This window comes from Oncorhynchus mykiss, chromosome 9, assembly GCF_057628025.1.
Source record: "Oncorhynchus mykiss isolate SJ-2025 chromosome 9, ASM5762802v1, whole genome shotgun sequence".
NCBI classification, from domain to species: domain Eukaryota; kingdom Metazoa; phylum Chordata; class Actinopteri; order Salmoniformes; family Salmonidae; genus Oncorhynchus; species Oncorhynchus mykiss.
In genome coordinates this window covers 21831338-21847062 of record NC_143030.1, presented here as the reverse complement: position 1 = coordinate 21847062, position 15725 = coordinate 21831338, and the positions used below count along the sequence as shown (strand labels likewise).

Genomic DNA, 15725 nt, shown 5'->3' with positions numbered 1-15725 from the left:
AGTCCTCTCTGTCCCTATCTCTGTCCCTCTCTCCATCCCAGTCCTCTCTGTCCCTCTCTCTCCCTCTCTCCATCTCAGTCCCCTCTGTCCCTCACTCCATCTCAGTCCTCTCTGTCCCTCACTCCATACCTCTCTCCATCTCAGACCTCTCTGTCCCTCTCTCCATCTCAGTCCTCTCTGTCCCTCTCTCCATCTCAGTCCTCTCTGTCCCTCTCTCCATCCCTCTCTCTATCTCAGAGAGGACTGAGATGGAGAGAGGGACGGAGAGGACTGGATGGAGAGAGGGATGTCCCTCTCTTCATCCCTCTCTCCATCCAGTCCTCTCCGTCCCTCTCTCCATCTCAGTCCTCTCTGTCCCTCTCTCCATACCTCTCCATCCCTCTCTCCATCCAGTCCTCTCTGTCCCTCTCTCCATACCTCTCTCCATCCAGTCCTCTCTGTCCCTCTCTCCATACCTCTCTCCATCTCAGTCCCTCTCTCCATACCTCTCTCCATCCCACTCTACATTCAGTCCTCTCCATACCTCTCTCCATCCAGTCCTCTCCATCCCTCTCTCCATACCTCTCTCCATCCAGTCCTCCCTGTCCCTCTCTCCATCCAGTCCTCTCCATCACTCTCTCAATCTCAGTCCTCTCTGTCCCTCTCCATACCTCTCTCCATCCAGTCCTCTCTGTCCATCCCTCTCTCCATCCCTCTCTCCATCCCTCTCTCCATCCCTCTCTCCATCCAGTCCTCCCTGTCCCTCTCTCCATTAAGTCCTCTCTGTCCATACCTCTCTCCATCCAGTCCTCTCCGTCCCTCTCTCTATCCATACCTCTCTCCATCCAATCCTCTCCGTCCCTCTCTATGTCCATACCTCTCTCCATCCAGTCCTCCCTGTCCCTCTCTCCATCCAGTCCTCTCTGTCCCTCTCTCCATACCTCTCTCCACCCAGTCCTCTCCGTCCCTCTCTCTGTCCATACCTCTCTCCATCCCTCTCTCCATCCAGTCCTCTCTGTCCCTCTCCCCATACCTCTCTCCATGCAGTCCTCTCCGTCCCTCTCTCTGTCCATACCTCTCCCCATTCCAGTCTTTTCTCTGTCCCTCTCTCCATCCAGTCCTCTCTGTCCCTCTCTCCATCCCAGTCATTTCCCTGTCCCTCTCTCCATCCCTCTTTCCATCCCTCTCTCCATCCAGTCCTCTCTGTCCCTCTCTCCATCCCAGTCCTTTCCCTGTCCCTCTCTCCATCCCTCTCTCCATTCCTCTCTCCATCCTTCTCTCCATCCCAGTCCTTTCCCTGTCCCTCTCTCCATCCCTCTCTCTGTCCCTCTCTCCATCTCAGTCCTCTCTGTCCCTCTCTCATACCTCTCCATCCAGTCCTCTCTGTCCCTCTCTCCGTACCTCTCTCCATCCAGTCCTCTCTGTCCCTCTTTCCATCCCTCTCTCTCGATACCTCTCTCCATCCAGTCCTCTCTGTCCCTCTCTCCATACCTCTCTCCATCCCTCTCTCCATCCCTCTCTCCATCCAGTCCTCTCTGTCCCTCTCCATACCTCTCTCCATCCAGTCCTCTCCGTCCCTCTCTCTGTCCATACCTCTCTCCATCCCAGTCCTCTCTGTCCCTCTCTCTGTCCATACCTCTCTCCATCCCAGTCCTCTTCGTCCCTCTCTCTCTCTCCATCCAGTCCTCTCCGTCCTTCTCTCTCTCCATCCCTCTCTCCATCCAGTCCTCTCCATCCCTCTCTCTCTCCATCCCTCTCTCCATCCAGTCCTCTCCGTCCCTCTCTCTCCATCCAGTCCTCTCTGTCCCTCTCCATACCTCTCTTCATCCAGTCCTCTCCGTCCCTCTCTCTGTCCATACCTCTCTCCATCCCAGTCCTCTCTGTCCCTCTCTCCATACCTCTCTCCATCCCTCTCTCCATCTCAGTCCTCTCCGTCCCTCTCTCCATCTCAGTCCTCTCCGTCCCTCTCTCCATCCCTCTCTCCATCCCAGTCCTTTTCCTGTCCCTCTCTCCATACCTCTCTCCATCCCTCTCTCCATCCCAGTCCTTTCCCTGTCCCTCTCTCCATACCTCTCTCCATACCTCTCTCCATCCCTCTCTCCATCCCAGTCCTTTTCCTGTCCCTCTCTCCATCCCTCTCTCCATCCCAGTCCTTTCCCTGTCCCTCTCTCCATACCTCTCTCCATACCTCTCTCCATCCCTCTCTCCATCCCAGTCCTTTTCCTGTCCCTCTCTCCATCCCTCTCTCCATCCCTCTCTCCATCCCTCTCTCCATCCCAGTCCTTTTCCTGTCCCTCTCTCCATCCCTCTCTCCATCCCTCTCTCCATCCCTCTCTCCATCTCAGTCCTCCCTGTCCCTCTCTCGATACCTCTCTCCATCCAGTCCTCTCTGTCCCTCTCTCCATACCTCTCTCCATCCCTCTCTCCATCCCTCTCTCCATCCAGTCCTCTCTGTCCCTCTCCATACCTCTCTCCATCCAGTCCTCTCCGTCCCTCTCTCTGTCCATACCTCTCTCCATCCCAGTCCTCTCTGTCCCTCTCTCTGTCCATACCTCTCTCCATCCCAGTCCTCTCTGTCCCTCTCTCCATACCTCTCTCCATCCCTCTCTCCATCTCAGTCCTCTCCGTCCCTCTCTCCATCCCTCTCTCCATCCCAGTCCTTTTCCTGTCCCTCTCTCCATACCTCTCTCCATCCCTCTCTCCATCCCAGTCCTTTCCCTGTCCCTCTCTCCATACCTCTCTCCATACCTCTCTCCATCCCTCTCTCCATCCCAGTCCTTTTCCTGTCCCTCTCTCCATCCCTCTCTCCATCCCAGTCCTTTCCCTGTCCCTCTCTCCATACCTCTCTCCATACCTCTCTCCATCCCTCTCTCCATCCCAGTCCTTTTCCTGTCCCTCTCTCCATCCCTCTCTCCATCCCTCTCTCCATCCCTCTCTCCATCCCAGTCCTTTTCCTGTCCCTCTCTCCATCCCTCTCTCCATCCCTCTCTCCATCCCTCTCTCCATCTCAGTCCTCCCTGTCCCTCTCTCGATACCTCTCTCCATCCAGTCCTCTCTGTCCCTCTCTCCATACCTCTCTCCATCCCTCTCTCCATCCCTCTCTCCATCCAGTCCTCTCTGTCCCTCTCCATACCTCTCTCCATCCAGTCCTCTCCGTCCCTCTCTCTGTCCATACCTCTCTCCATCCCAGTCCTCTCTGTCCCTCTCTCTGTCCATACCTCTCTCCATCCCAGTCCTCTCTGTCCCTCTCTCCATACCTCTCTCCATCCCTCTCTCCATCTCAGTCCTCTCCGTCCCTCTCTCCATCCCTCTCTCCATCCCAGTCCTTTTCCTGTCCCTCTCTCCATACCTCTCTCCATCCCTCTCTCCATCCCAGTCCTTTCCCTGTCCCTCTCTCCATACCTCTCTCCATACCTCTCTCCATCCCTCTCTCCATCCCAGTCCTTTTCCTGTCCCTCTCTCCATCCCTCTCTCCATCCCTCTCTCAATCCCTCTCTCCATCCCTCTCTCCATCCCTCTCTCTCTCCATCCCTCTCTCCATCCCAGTCCTTTCCCTGTCCCTCTCTCCATCCCTCTCTCCATCCCTCGCTCCATACCTCTCTCCATACCTCTCTCCATACCTCTTTCCATCCCTCTTTCCATCCCTCTCTCCATCCCTCTCTCCATCCCAGTCCTTTCCCTGTCCCTCTCTCCATACCTCTCTCCATCCCTCTCTCTATCCCTCTCTCCATCCCAGTCCTCTCCCTGTCCCTCTCTCCATCCCTCTCTCCATCCCAGTCCTCTCCCTGTCCCTCTCTCCATCCCAGTCCTTTTCCTGTCCCTCTCTCCATACCTCTCTCCATCCCTCTCTCCATCCCAGTCCTTTCCCTGTCCCTCTCTCAATCCCTCTCTCCATACCTCTCTCCATCCCTCTCTCCATCCCAGTCCTTTTCCTGTCCCTCTCTCCATCCCTCTCTCCATCCCTCTCTCCATCCCTCGCTCCATACCTCTCTCCATACCTCTCTCCATACCTCTTTCCATCCCTCTTTCCATCCCTCTCTCCATCCCTCTCTCCATCCCAGTCCTTTCCCTGTCCCTCTCTCCATACCTCTCTCCATCCCTCTCTCTATCCCTCTCTCCATCCCAGTCCTCTCCCTGTCCCTCTCTCCATCCCTCTCTCCATCCCAGTCCTCTCCCTGTCCCTCTCTCCATCCCTCTCTCCATCCCAGTCCTTTCTCTGTCCCTCTCTCCATCCCTCTCTCCATCCCAGTCCTCTCCCTGTCCCTCTTTCCATGCCTCTTTCCATCCCACTCCTCTCTCGGTCCCCTATGCTGATCTATAATTAAGCTAAACTCTTGTGGAAGCTTGTTGCATGCTGGGTAGAGCCAACGCAAAACCAACCAGATGCCCCTTTGAGGGTGAGCTACGAACAGGAGAGGTCAGGGAAATTCTGTGGGGTCACTGGTGATGAGTGATCAATGATCGCCTCCAACCACCTACACCACACACACACACACAGGCAGGAACACACACACAGCCAATGGGATGCACAGACACAAACACATAGCCAGAGGCACACACACTGTAAATAAGGTTACTGTGAATTTGACAGTAGCTTACAGGCAGCTTGGTGGCAAGTGAAATTCTGTATTTCATATTACAGTATATATATAATATAATATATATATATATAATATATAATATATATATTATATATATATATATATATATATAAATAATATATATATATATATATAAATATGGTAACAATACGGTAACACACAGTACAATACTGTAAAATTGACTGTATTATATTGTAAAAAAGTGAAGCTACTGTTATCAGAATGAACGGATTTCCCAGTATTTTACTGTGATTAGTGCAAGCAGGTTGGCTGCTACAGTAGGTAAAGTGTTTACACATTACAGTGTATTTATGAATATTTGGTGTTTTATATCATTTGCACATAACAAAGGCCTTAACAAAGACTTCCAAACCCACAGTGACCACAGGGCAAGACAGACCAAAAGGACATGGCAAAATGCTCAACCGTTTATGGTTGAAGACTTGCTGCCTCTCCAATCTGTCCCCTATACAAACTGATGGGGCACTATAATCACATAGGAGTTAAGTTGGTACAGCATTCTTATTCATGGGGGCAACAGATATAGCCTCTCACAAGGCACACCTCAAAATACGTCAATGCAACAGAAACAACAATACCTTACACCCACTACGGTCAAAAGGTTTTTGGCGATCCAAAGATACGATACTGTATTCTTTAAAAAAAAATGATTTCACCTTTACTTAACCAGGTAGGCTAGTTGAGAACCATTTCTCTTTTACAACTGCAACCTGGCCAAGATAAAGCAAATCAGTGCGACAGAAACAACAACAGAGTTATACATGGAATAAACAAGGGTACAGTCAATAACACAATAGAAACAAAATAAAGTCTATATACAGTGTGTGCAAATGGCTTGAGGAGGTAAGGCAATAAATAGGCCATTGTAGCAAAGTAATTACAATTTAGCAGATTAACACTGGAGTGATAGATGAGCAGGTGATGATGAGCAGATGATGGTGTGCAAGTAGTGATACTGGTGTGCAAAAGAGCAGCAAAGTAAATCAAAACAATGTGGGGATGAGGTAGGTAGATTGAGTGGGCTATTTACAGAAGGACTATGTACAGCTGCAGCGATCGGTTAGCTGCTCAGATAGCTGATGTTTAAAGTTAGTGAGGGAAATGTAAGTCTCCAGCTTCAGCAATTTTTGCAATTCGTTCCAGTCACTGGCAGCAGAGAACTGGAAGGAAAGGCGGCCAAAGGAGGTGTTGGCTTTGGGGATGACCAGTGGGATATACCTGCTGGAGCGCGTGCTACGGGTGGGTGTTGTTATCGTGACCAGTGAACTGAGATAAGGTGGGGCTTTACCTAGCAAATACTTATTGATGACCTGGAGCCAGTGAGTCTGGCAACAAATATGTAGCGAGGGCCAGCCAACTAGAGCATACAGGTCGCAGTGGTGGGTGGTATAAGGCGCTTTGGTAACAAAATGGATGGCACTGTGATAGACTGCATCCAATTTGCTGAGTAGAGTATTGGAAGCTATTTTGTCGATGACGTCGCCGAAGTCGAGGATCGGTAGGATAGTCAGTTTTACTAGGGTAATTTTGGCGGTGTGAGTGAAGGAGGCTTTGTTGCGAAATAGGAAGCCGATTCTAGATTTCATTTTGGATTGGAGATGTTTGATATAAGTCTGGAAGGAGAGTTTACAGTCTAGCCAGACACCTAGATATTTGTAGTTGTCCACGTATTCTAGGTCAGAACCATCCAGAGTAGTGATGCTAGTCGGGCGGGCTGGTGCAGGCAGCGAACAGTTGAAAAGCATGCATTTGGTTTTGCTAGCATTTAAGGGCAGTTGGAGGCCACAGAGGGAGTGTTGTATGGCATTGAAGCTCGTTTGGAGGTTAGTTAACACAGTGTCTAAAGAAGGGCCAGAAGTATACAGTATGGTGTTGTGTGCGTAGAGGTGGATCAGGGAATCACCCGCAGCAAGAGCAACATCATTGATATGTACAGAGAAAATAGTCTGCCCGAAAATTGAACCCTGTGGTACCCCCATAGAGACTGCCAGAGGTCCGGACAACAGGCCCTCCGATTTGACACACTGAACTCTTTCTGAGAAGTAGTTGGTGAACCAGGCAAGGCAGTCATTTGAGAAACCAAGGCTGTTGAGTCTGCCGATAAGAATACGACGATTGAGAGACGAAAGCCTTGGCCAGGTCGATGAATACGGCTGCACAGTACTGTCTTTTATCGATGGCGGTTATGATATCGTTTAGGACCTTGAGCGTTTCCGTGACCAGCTCGGAAACCGGATTACACAGCGGAAAAGGTACGGTGTTATTGGAAATGGTCAATGATCTGTTTATTAACTTGACTTTCAAAGACTTTAGAAATTCCGTGGGTGGAATTACAGTACCATTCGAAATACAGCAATTCTTTCCCCACCTGCAACATTTTCCCACAATGCTCCATAATTTACAGTATGCTGCAGTAAAATTGTTGATAATACCCAAAATTACCATATCAATTACAGTTTCTGTTATTGTGCACACACAGGCAGAGGCACCAGAGACGGAAAAACACACACTCAGGAACACCTACAAACTCACGGCCATGGGTCACCGATTCTCCCTCGCTCTCCCTCTCTCTTTTTTTGCTGACAGGCAATATTCCCACAATGACAGGGGCAAGCTATGTCTAATCCATACTAATACGTAGTGAATGCCGGAATCGTGGAGAAGCCATAGAAAGCAAAAGGGGCTTGTATTACCATAATAAAACAATCAGACTGTAGCGACCGCTGGTGCAACCCATTAGAAAAGGAATGGCCGGCCATTACGACCTGGGCTGATATCTATGTTCACCGGGGCATGTGTATATGCGTGAGTGTGGGTGCCATATTTTCCACCGGTAATTACAGTGCAGTGCATGGTGGCCGCGGCGGCAGATGCTGTGTTCACGGGTAAGGTTTCCACCGTGATCACCCTGACGAACTTGATAATACATATAGGGTCGACCAGCGGAATGACGACCGCAGCAGCTACTACACACGCCCAGTTAGACCAATGGCTACTGGGGTTTGGAGAGGGGAGTGCTTACTTGGTATTAGGTTTTATATAATATTCACGTACGACTTTACAAACCTGCCGCGTACATGTTTTGCGTATGCGTGGTGCCGGGAATCGCGGCCACTTATCCTGCCGTAGCAAGCACCATGCTCTACCAACGGAGCTACGTTTATAGATGTAGAACGTTTACACCGTATTTATAGAACGTCGACACACCGTTCATAGACCGTTCACTTCACTCAACAGTCCCTCCATGATAGAGAGAAACCTCTGGAAGCATCTAACTAAGTCAGCCTTCAATTCTTCAATTCTGAGTGAGTCTTCACACAACATGCCGGAAATCATACTTTGAAATAAATTACTAAATAGAACCTGGTATACAGAGAGAGAAAAGGCTAATATAAACTGGGTAGTTCGAGCCCTGAGTGCTGATTGGCTGACAGCTGTGGTAAATCTGACCGCATACCACGGGTATGACAAAACATGTATTTTTACTGCTCTAATTACATTGGTAACCAGTTTATAATAGCAATAAGGCACCTCAGGGGTTTGTGATATGGGTCATTCTTGGGCTGCGCTAATATTAGATTTTTTTTTTTTTACTAGAATAACTGAACACCCCACAACATTAAGTACATATTAAAACCGTCAAGAAAACATATTTTCCGACCTCAGACATTAAAGCCCTTTTATTACTATGCTTGTGACAGGTTTTTTTGGTTCAAAATGGCCTCTGCTCCTCATGTGGTGAAGGACAGGAGACCACATGGTGTGCATGAATGAATAGATTGTATATTTTCATGGGTTAAAGTATTATTTTGATAAGTACTAGTTTTCCATCTTCATTTCATGTAACGGGGTTGAGTTGGTCAGCTCGACGATCCCCACCTGACTTTAAAAAACAACAAAATACAGATATAAAATAATGTGATTACTTGCCTGTTTCTGTACCATGCAGTTGAAAATTGTTGAATGATGTTATATAATTACATTACAGAATTCTTAGTGCCAGTTAAAAAACATGATTTAAAAAAATATATACATTATACTGGACATTTCAATTTATATTCAAAATCTTTTAACATTTCATTTTGGTGAGCCAATACTTGAAATATAACATAAAAATATTACAAGAATGACCCACACATGGCCAATATACCACGGCTAAAGGCTGTGTCCTGGCACGCGTTGCGTCGTGCGTAAGAACAGCCCTTAGCTGTGGTAAATTGGCCGTATACCACACCTCCCCGGGCATTGTTGCTTAAATATACTCTCAAAGGTGACCGTATAGTCCGAAATGATTTCAATATTTTGACACACTGACTACTCCGAATAACTCCAAATGTCAAGAGCACAGAGATACGTGTGAATATAAACACAATAGCAGGATGTCCCATAAATAACATTGTTCGACATGAAGAACAGTTTGTCTTATAACCAGCTCACTGTCTCACACTAGCTCATAGAAATACTGTTGCCACCATTAAACTTCATTTTGGTCCATTTACTTATGAGATCATAAAACTGCAGCAGCCACCGTGACGAAGGCCCCTCAAAGCAGTCTGGGAATATGCCTCCTCAAGTCTAGTTTAATTCCACTAACCAGAAGTGTATTGTGATAGATTTAGTCTGACCGGTTTAATGTGCCACTGGGTTAATTATGTAAAACACACACACACAGGGTTTTAAATAACACATGCGAACACACACACGCGCGTGCACACACACACAAACACACACCAGTTGCCCCGTAAATGAGGATATTGATGTTTTTACACAGTGCTAAATCACAATGACACGCCAAGTTTTTCTATCGCCGCAAATGACCAGGACCTGTCTGCTGGTCGGTCCGCTGTGCTGACATGTAACACAATAATCACACCCATTACAGACAGAGAAGGGGGCAGTCGTGTGGTTCATTCTGTATGGTAGGACTATTGTTTAAAGTTATAATAGGGGAAAGGATGTAGCAGATGTGGAACATTTTGTTAGAGAAAACAAAATCAACTTTTATTGTATTGTCAGTATTGAGTAGATAGAATTATTTTTATTTTTAACACAACCAGTACGTACAAATCCTAACTCTCCCTCGTTTCCATTTAGATGATAATGCTACGGATATTCAGGCCATTCGCCTGAATACAACGGGGCTTATGCTAACTGCACCACTGGGTCACCTCTGCTTTCCACAGTCAACACATGCTCAACTCATATGTCTGCTCGGTAACAAGAAGATAAAGACGCTTTGAGCTTCTTGACAATCATGTAAACTGTCAACATGGATTGGTGGGGTCATGTATGGTGGGTACAGACTGTATATGGTGAAATAAACCAGAATAATAATACCTTCACAACTCTCGGGAGTATTAAGTAGCAAGTAAAAGAAAGAGAGTAATAGACAAGTATATACTCACATAAATGAAAGTGAAAATACAGTACCAGTATAAAGTTTGGACACGTCTACTTATTCAAGGGTTTTTCTTTATTTTTACTATTTTATACATTGTCGAATTATGGTGACGACGTCACAACTATGAAATAACACATTTGGAATCATGTAGTAACCAAAAAAGTGTTCAAAAAATCCAAATATATTTGAGATTTGAGATTCTTCATAGTAGCCACCCTTTGCCTTGATGACAGCTTTGCCCACTCTTGGCATTCTCTCAACCAGCTTCACCTGGAATGCTTTTCCAACAGTCTTGAAGGAGTTCCCACATATGCTGAGCGCTTGTTGGCTGCTTTTTCTTCACTCTGCGGTCCGACTCATCCCAAACCATCTCAATTTGGTTGCGGTCGGTGACTGTGGAGGCCAGGTCATCTGATGCAGCACTCCATCACTCTCCCTCTTGGTAAAATAGCCCTTACACAGCCTGGAGGTGTGTGGGTCATTGTCATGTTGAAAAACAAAATGGTAGTCCCGCTAAGCGCAAACCAGATGGGACGGAGTATCACTGCAGAATGCTGTGGCAGCCATGCTGGTTAAGTGTGCCTTGAATTCTAAATAAATCACAGACAGTGTCACCAGCAAAGCACACCCACATCATCACGCAACTTCCATGCTTCACAGTGGGAACCACACATGGATTTCATCCTATCACCTACTCTGCGTCTCACAAAGACACGGCGGTAGGAACCAAAAATCTAAAATTTGAACTCATCAGACCAAAGGACAGATTTCCACTGGTCTAATGTCCATTGCTAGTGTTTCTTGGAGCATTCAAGTCTCTTCTTATTATTGGTGTCCTTTAGTAGTGTTTTCTCTGCAGCAATTTGACCTTGAAGGCCTGATTCACGCAGTCTCCTCTGGACAGTTGATGTTAAGATATGTCTGTTACTTGAACTCCGTGAAGCATCGATTTGGGTTGCAATTTCTGAGGCTGGTAACTCTAATGAGCTTATTCTCTGCAGAAGATGTAACTTTGGGTCTTCCTTTCCTGTGGAGGTCCTCATGAGAGCCAGTTTCATCATAGCAATTTATGTTTTTTTCGACTGCACTTGAAGAAACTTTCAAAGTTCTTGAAATGTTCCGTATTGACTGACCTTCATGCTTAAAGTAATGATGATCTCTTTGCTTATTTGAGCTGTTCTTGCCATAATATGGACTTTACCAAATAGGGCTATCTTCTGTATACCAGCCCTACCTTGTCACAACACAACTGATAGGCTCAAACGCATTAAGCAGGAAAGAAAATCCAAAAATTAACAAGGCTGTTAATTGAAATGCATTTCAGTTGACTACCTCATCAAGCTGGTTGAGAAAATGCCATGAGTGTGCAAAGCTGTCATCAAGGCAAAGGGTGGCTACTTTGAAGAATCTTAAACATTGAAATATATTTGGATTTGTTTAACACTTTTTTGGTTACTACATGATTCAAATGTGTGTTATGTGTTATTTCATAGTTTTGATGTCTTCACTATTATTCGACCATGTAGAAAATAGTAAAAAATAAAGAAAAACCCTTGAGTGAGTAGGTGTGTCCAAACTTTTGACTGGTACTGTATATATTGACTCACCCGGTTTTTTTTCTAACTTTCGCCCTCGATTGCCACATAGTCGGACTTTTGATATGAGTAATAATATTTGTTTCTGGCACAGGGACTTGTTGGCCTTGGGGCACGGCTTCCTCTTGTTGGCCACCTGCCGGTTGGCCTGGGGGTCCTTCACCTCCCGCCGCTGGCGGATCAATGAGCTGGCGAGAGCCGCCATATTGCCGCCCGCTCCTGTTCTTCACCCGGTTGTGGTCGGGGGGAACCGTGGGCCGCCCCCCTGCCCTTTCACCCAGGGCGACGGCGCACCGCCGGAGGAGATTACCCAGAATCCTTGAGAAAACTTTCCTAGATTGACATAGAAATGTCAATATGTTATGTCAACAATATCTGGAGGAATATAGTAGCAGAGTGGGGGTCACTAGGGGATTATTGCTGGTGAATGGAGGGAGGAGACCACCACGGCAGTGAGAGTGGTGGAGTCCTTGTCAAAGGCTCACCCAAAGTTGTGGGATGTTGACTAGTTGAGGTTTGGTTCGATGCAATGTGTTGTTCCAGTCACTGGTGGTTTAGCTGTTGTTGTTCTCCTTTAGGCTGTTGCCTGCTATTGCACTTGTTGTTGTTTACGTTGTTGTCACTGTCCCTCCGTCACAATGGCAGCAGGAAGATATAAAGCTCATGGTGTCATTTTCAGGTACACAGTTATCAGTGGGTGAGAAGAGCCACTACGCCAGTGTCCCTCTGTGTGCGTCCCAGGTTGGGTGCTTTGTCCTGGGCCACGGCCCTCCCCACGGCCCCTTCCTCTCCCTGCAGCTCCAGCTAACTTTGACACAGCTCCTTCAGGACAGGAAAGAATTTTCCTGACGACCGAATCATATCAAAACAGAGATCTCAAAGTCTCAAAGTCCTTATAGCCTCCAGTCCTGCTGCTCACACACACGCTTCAATTCAGTCAGGAGGTGATCGTTGAAATAAAGTGATCGTTGAAATAAGAACAAACCAAAAAAACTATAAATGACACAAGCTTTCAGACATCCACAATGCAGCTCCTCCTTTCTTCACCTGATCCTTCACATCCCTCCATCAAAAAAGAGAAAAAAACTAAAATTACAAGAGAAAAAGAAAGAATTCAAAACGGGACCGTCCGACCTGAGATATCGGCTCTGAAAAAAAAGAGGAATGAGGATGACGGGTGGACGGACAGACGGAGAGCTGGATCGTTCCTTCCTTTCAAGCTCTCCTGGCATAACCCCCTTTTCACCTACCCCCCGAGAGAGAGAGAGAGAGAGAGAGAGAGAGAGAGAGAGAGAGAGAGAGAGAGAGAGAGAGAGAGAGAGAGAGAGAGAGAGAGAGAGAGAGAGAGAAACAATTTTTAATCCCAGCAGTTCCCACAAACAGAGGTGACATTCATGAATGAGGAAGCAAGAGAGAGACTTAGGGAAAGGGAACTCATGCAGTGTGCCTGCCTAGCCACCCATCGGATCTCCAACTCCAACATCACCACGGTTGAGTATCCTTCACACAAATGAGGAGAGGGGCAGCGAGGCATGAATTAATGAATGGAGGGATGAAGGGAGGGAGGTGACAGGTAGCTGTTGTCTCTTACTGTGCAGTGGCTGTAGCCGTGGATCATCGGCGGGGGGCTGGTCGGTAGGTGACAGTGGTCCGGTGCCTTAGAGTCCCCCTGTCCTCTCTCCTCTCTCTTTCACTGCTGCTTCAAAAGGCACCAGCCTGGATGCCTTCCTTACTCCCTCTGTGTGTGAGAGAAAGAGAGAATGTGTGTGTGTCTCTTGATCTCCCGATCAAAGCAACTCTCAGTTTCATTGCGTGTGTGTGTGTGTGTGGGTGCGCACGTGTGGAGAGACAGTGTGTGTGTGTGACTCTCTCTCTCATCCCTTGCTCACAGTGCATTACAGAGACCATGCTTTACATGGTCTCTCTCTCTCTCTCTCGCTCTCTCTCTCAATTGTGCTCTCTATTTCCCTAAGCCCTCCCTTTTGCTATCCTTCTCCCTCCCTTTTCTCCTCCCTCTGTCACTCCGATCCCTCCTTCTCTGTCTATCATTCAAAATCCCTCCTTCCCTCCTTCTTCCTCGTCTCACATTCCTCCCTTCCTCTCCTCCCCTCTCTCCCCATCGCTCCTCTCGCTCGGTACAGCGGTATAGCCCAGCCCCACCCTCTGTATGATGTTGGCTTAAAGAGACAAACAGAGAGTAGATGTCAGTGGCTGTAGTCTCCCTCTACACTGCTCAATATGACAAGGACATAGGGACAGACAGACAGAGAGACGCACTGAATCAGACAGGATAACGTCTCTTAGATGTCACTTATACAACGTCATAGACAGACGTACATTCAGTATGCAGATGAATAATCAAACTGAATATACACTCTCACATTCACACATCCTATCTGTCTCTCTTTCACTTTCTCTTCAACAAATATAAGCATTTTATAGAATGTTTGAACATTTTTGTGCCCTTTTCAACTTTTTTAGTATATGATCATTTCTGTCTTTCATAGTCCAAAACAAGCACTAGGCATGTTATTCTACAAACTCCATTATTAGTAAGTAGTCGTGCTATGGACTATTCAACGCTGGTCTGAGCAATCGGAATCCACGTTTCAAGATTGTTTTGATAACGCGGCCTAGGATATGTTCCAGGTAGCCTCAGAAGATAATGTTGTCGAATACACTTATTCGGTGAGTGAGTTTATAAAGAAGAGTATAGGAGATGATGTACCCACTTTGACTATTAAAATCTACCCTAACCAGAAACAGTGGATAATGGCAGCATTTGAGAAAAACTGAAAGCGCGTACCACCGCATTTAACCATGGCAAGGTGACTGGGAATATGGCCAAATACAAACAGAGTAGTCATTCCCTCCGCAAGGCAATCAAACAAGCAAAATGTAAGTATAGAGACAAAGTGGAGTTGCAATTCAACGGCTCAGACACAAGACGTATGTGGCAGGGTCTACAGACAACCAAGGACCACAAAAGGAAAACCAGCCACATCGCGGACGTCTTTCTTCCAGACAAACTAAACACCTTCTTTAACCGCTTTGAGGATAATACAGTGACACCGACGCGGCCCACTAACAAGGACTGTGGGCTCTCCATCCCCGTGGCCGAAGTGAGTAAGACATTTAAAACGTGTTAACCTTCGCAAGGCTGCCGGCCCAGACGACATTCCTAGCCATGTCCTCAGAGCACCACCCTCTGAGCTGTCCAGAGGGTGGTGCGGTCTGCACAACATATCACCGGGGGCAAACTACCTGCCCTCCAGGACACCTACAGCACCTGATGTCACAGGAAGGCCAAAATGATCATCAAGGACAACAACCACCCGAGCCACTACCTGTTCACCCCGTTACCATCAAGAAAGCGAGATCAGTACAGGTGCATCAAAGCTGGGACCGAGAAACTGAAAAACAGCTTATATCGCAAGGACATCGGACTGTTAAACAGCCTCCTAGCACAGAGAGGTTGCTGCCTATATACAGACTTGAAATCATAGGCCACTTTAATAAATGGAACACTAGTCACTTTAATAATGCCACTTTAGTAATGTTATATATCTTGCATTACTCATCTCATATGTTTATACTGTATTTTATACCATCTATTGCATCTTAGCCTATGCCGCTCTGACATTGCTCATCCATATATTTATATTTATATATTCTTATTTCATTCCTTTACTTAGATTTATGTGTTTATTAGGTATTTGTTGTGGAATTGTTAGATATTACTTGATAGATATTGCTGCACTGCCGGAACTAGAAGCACAAGCATTTCACACAAGCATTTCAAACTGAAACTTTTTCACCTTGGTCACATGATTTTGACGACAAACTCTCTCTGGTGTTATGTCTCCAATACAAATGCAGCTCTTCTGTGTGTTGTTACACAGCAATAGCAATTTCACAGTGCCTATATTATAAAGATATAAACCCTGGATTGGATCCCCCAGAGGTGTGTAAAGGAATGGAATCCTTCTCACCTGCTGGGTTTTCTCTTTTACTTTACAACACCGACAGGGTTCCCTCTCTCCCTCCTTTTTACTCTCGAGTTAGCTTAGCTCTCCTTACACCACAGCGCTTCAGACAAGCACCGTGGCTCCATCTCCATTATGGGGA

The 15725-nt window shown here is 46.8% G+C and overlaps 1 protein-coding gene across 1 annotated transcript in view; it reads right to left on the bottom strand.

Annotated features, from left to right (window-relative positions):
* The window catches only part of fgf11a (fibroblast growth factor 11a), a 117513-nt gene extending 103961 nt beyond the window's left edge, over nucleotides 1–13552 (bottom strand). The window contains exons 1-2 of the mRNA XM_021614984.3: nucleotides 13189–13552; nucleotides 11610–12843 (exon numbers count right to left, since the gene is read on the bottom strand). Of these exons, the coding sequence (XP_021470659.2) occupies nucleotides 11610–11802 (193 nt within the window). The 5' untranslated portion in view covers nucleotides 11803–12843; nucleotides 13189–13552. The remainder of the gene's footprint in view (nucleotides 1–11609; nucleotides 12844–13188) is intronic.
* Nucleotides 13553–15725: the final 2173 nt, after the last annotated feature.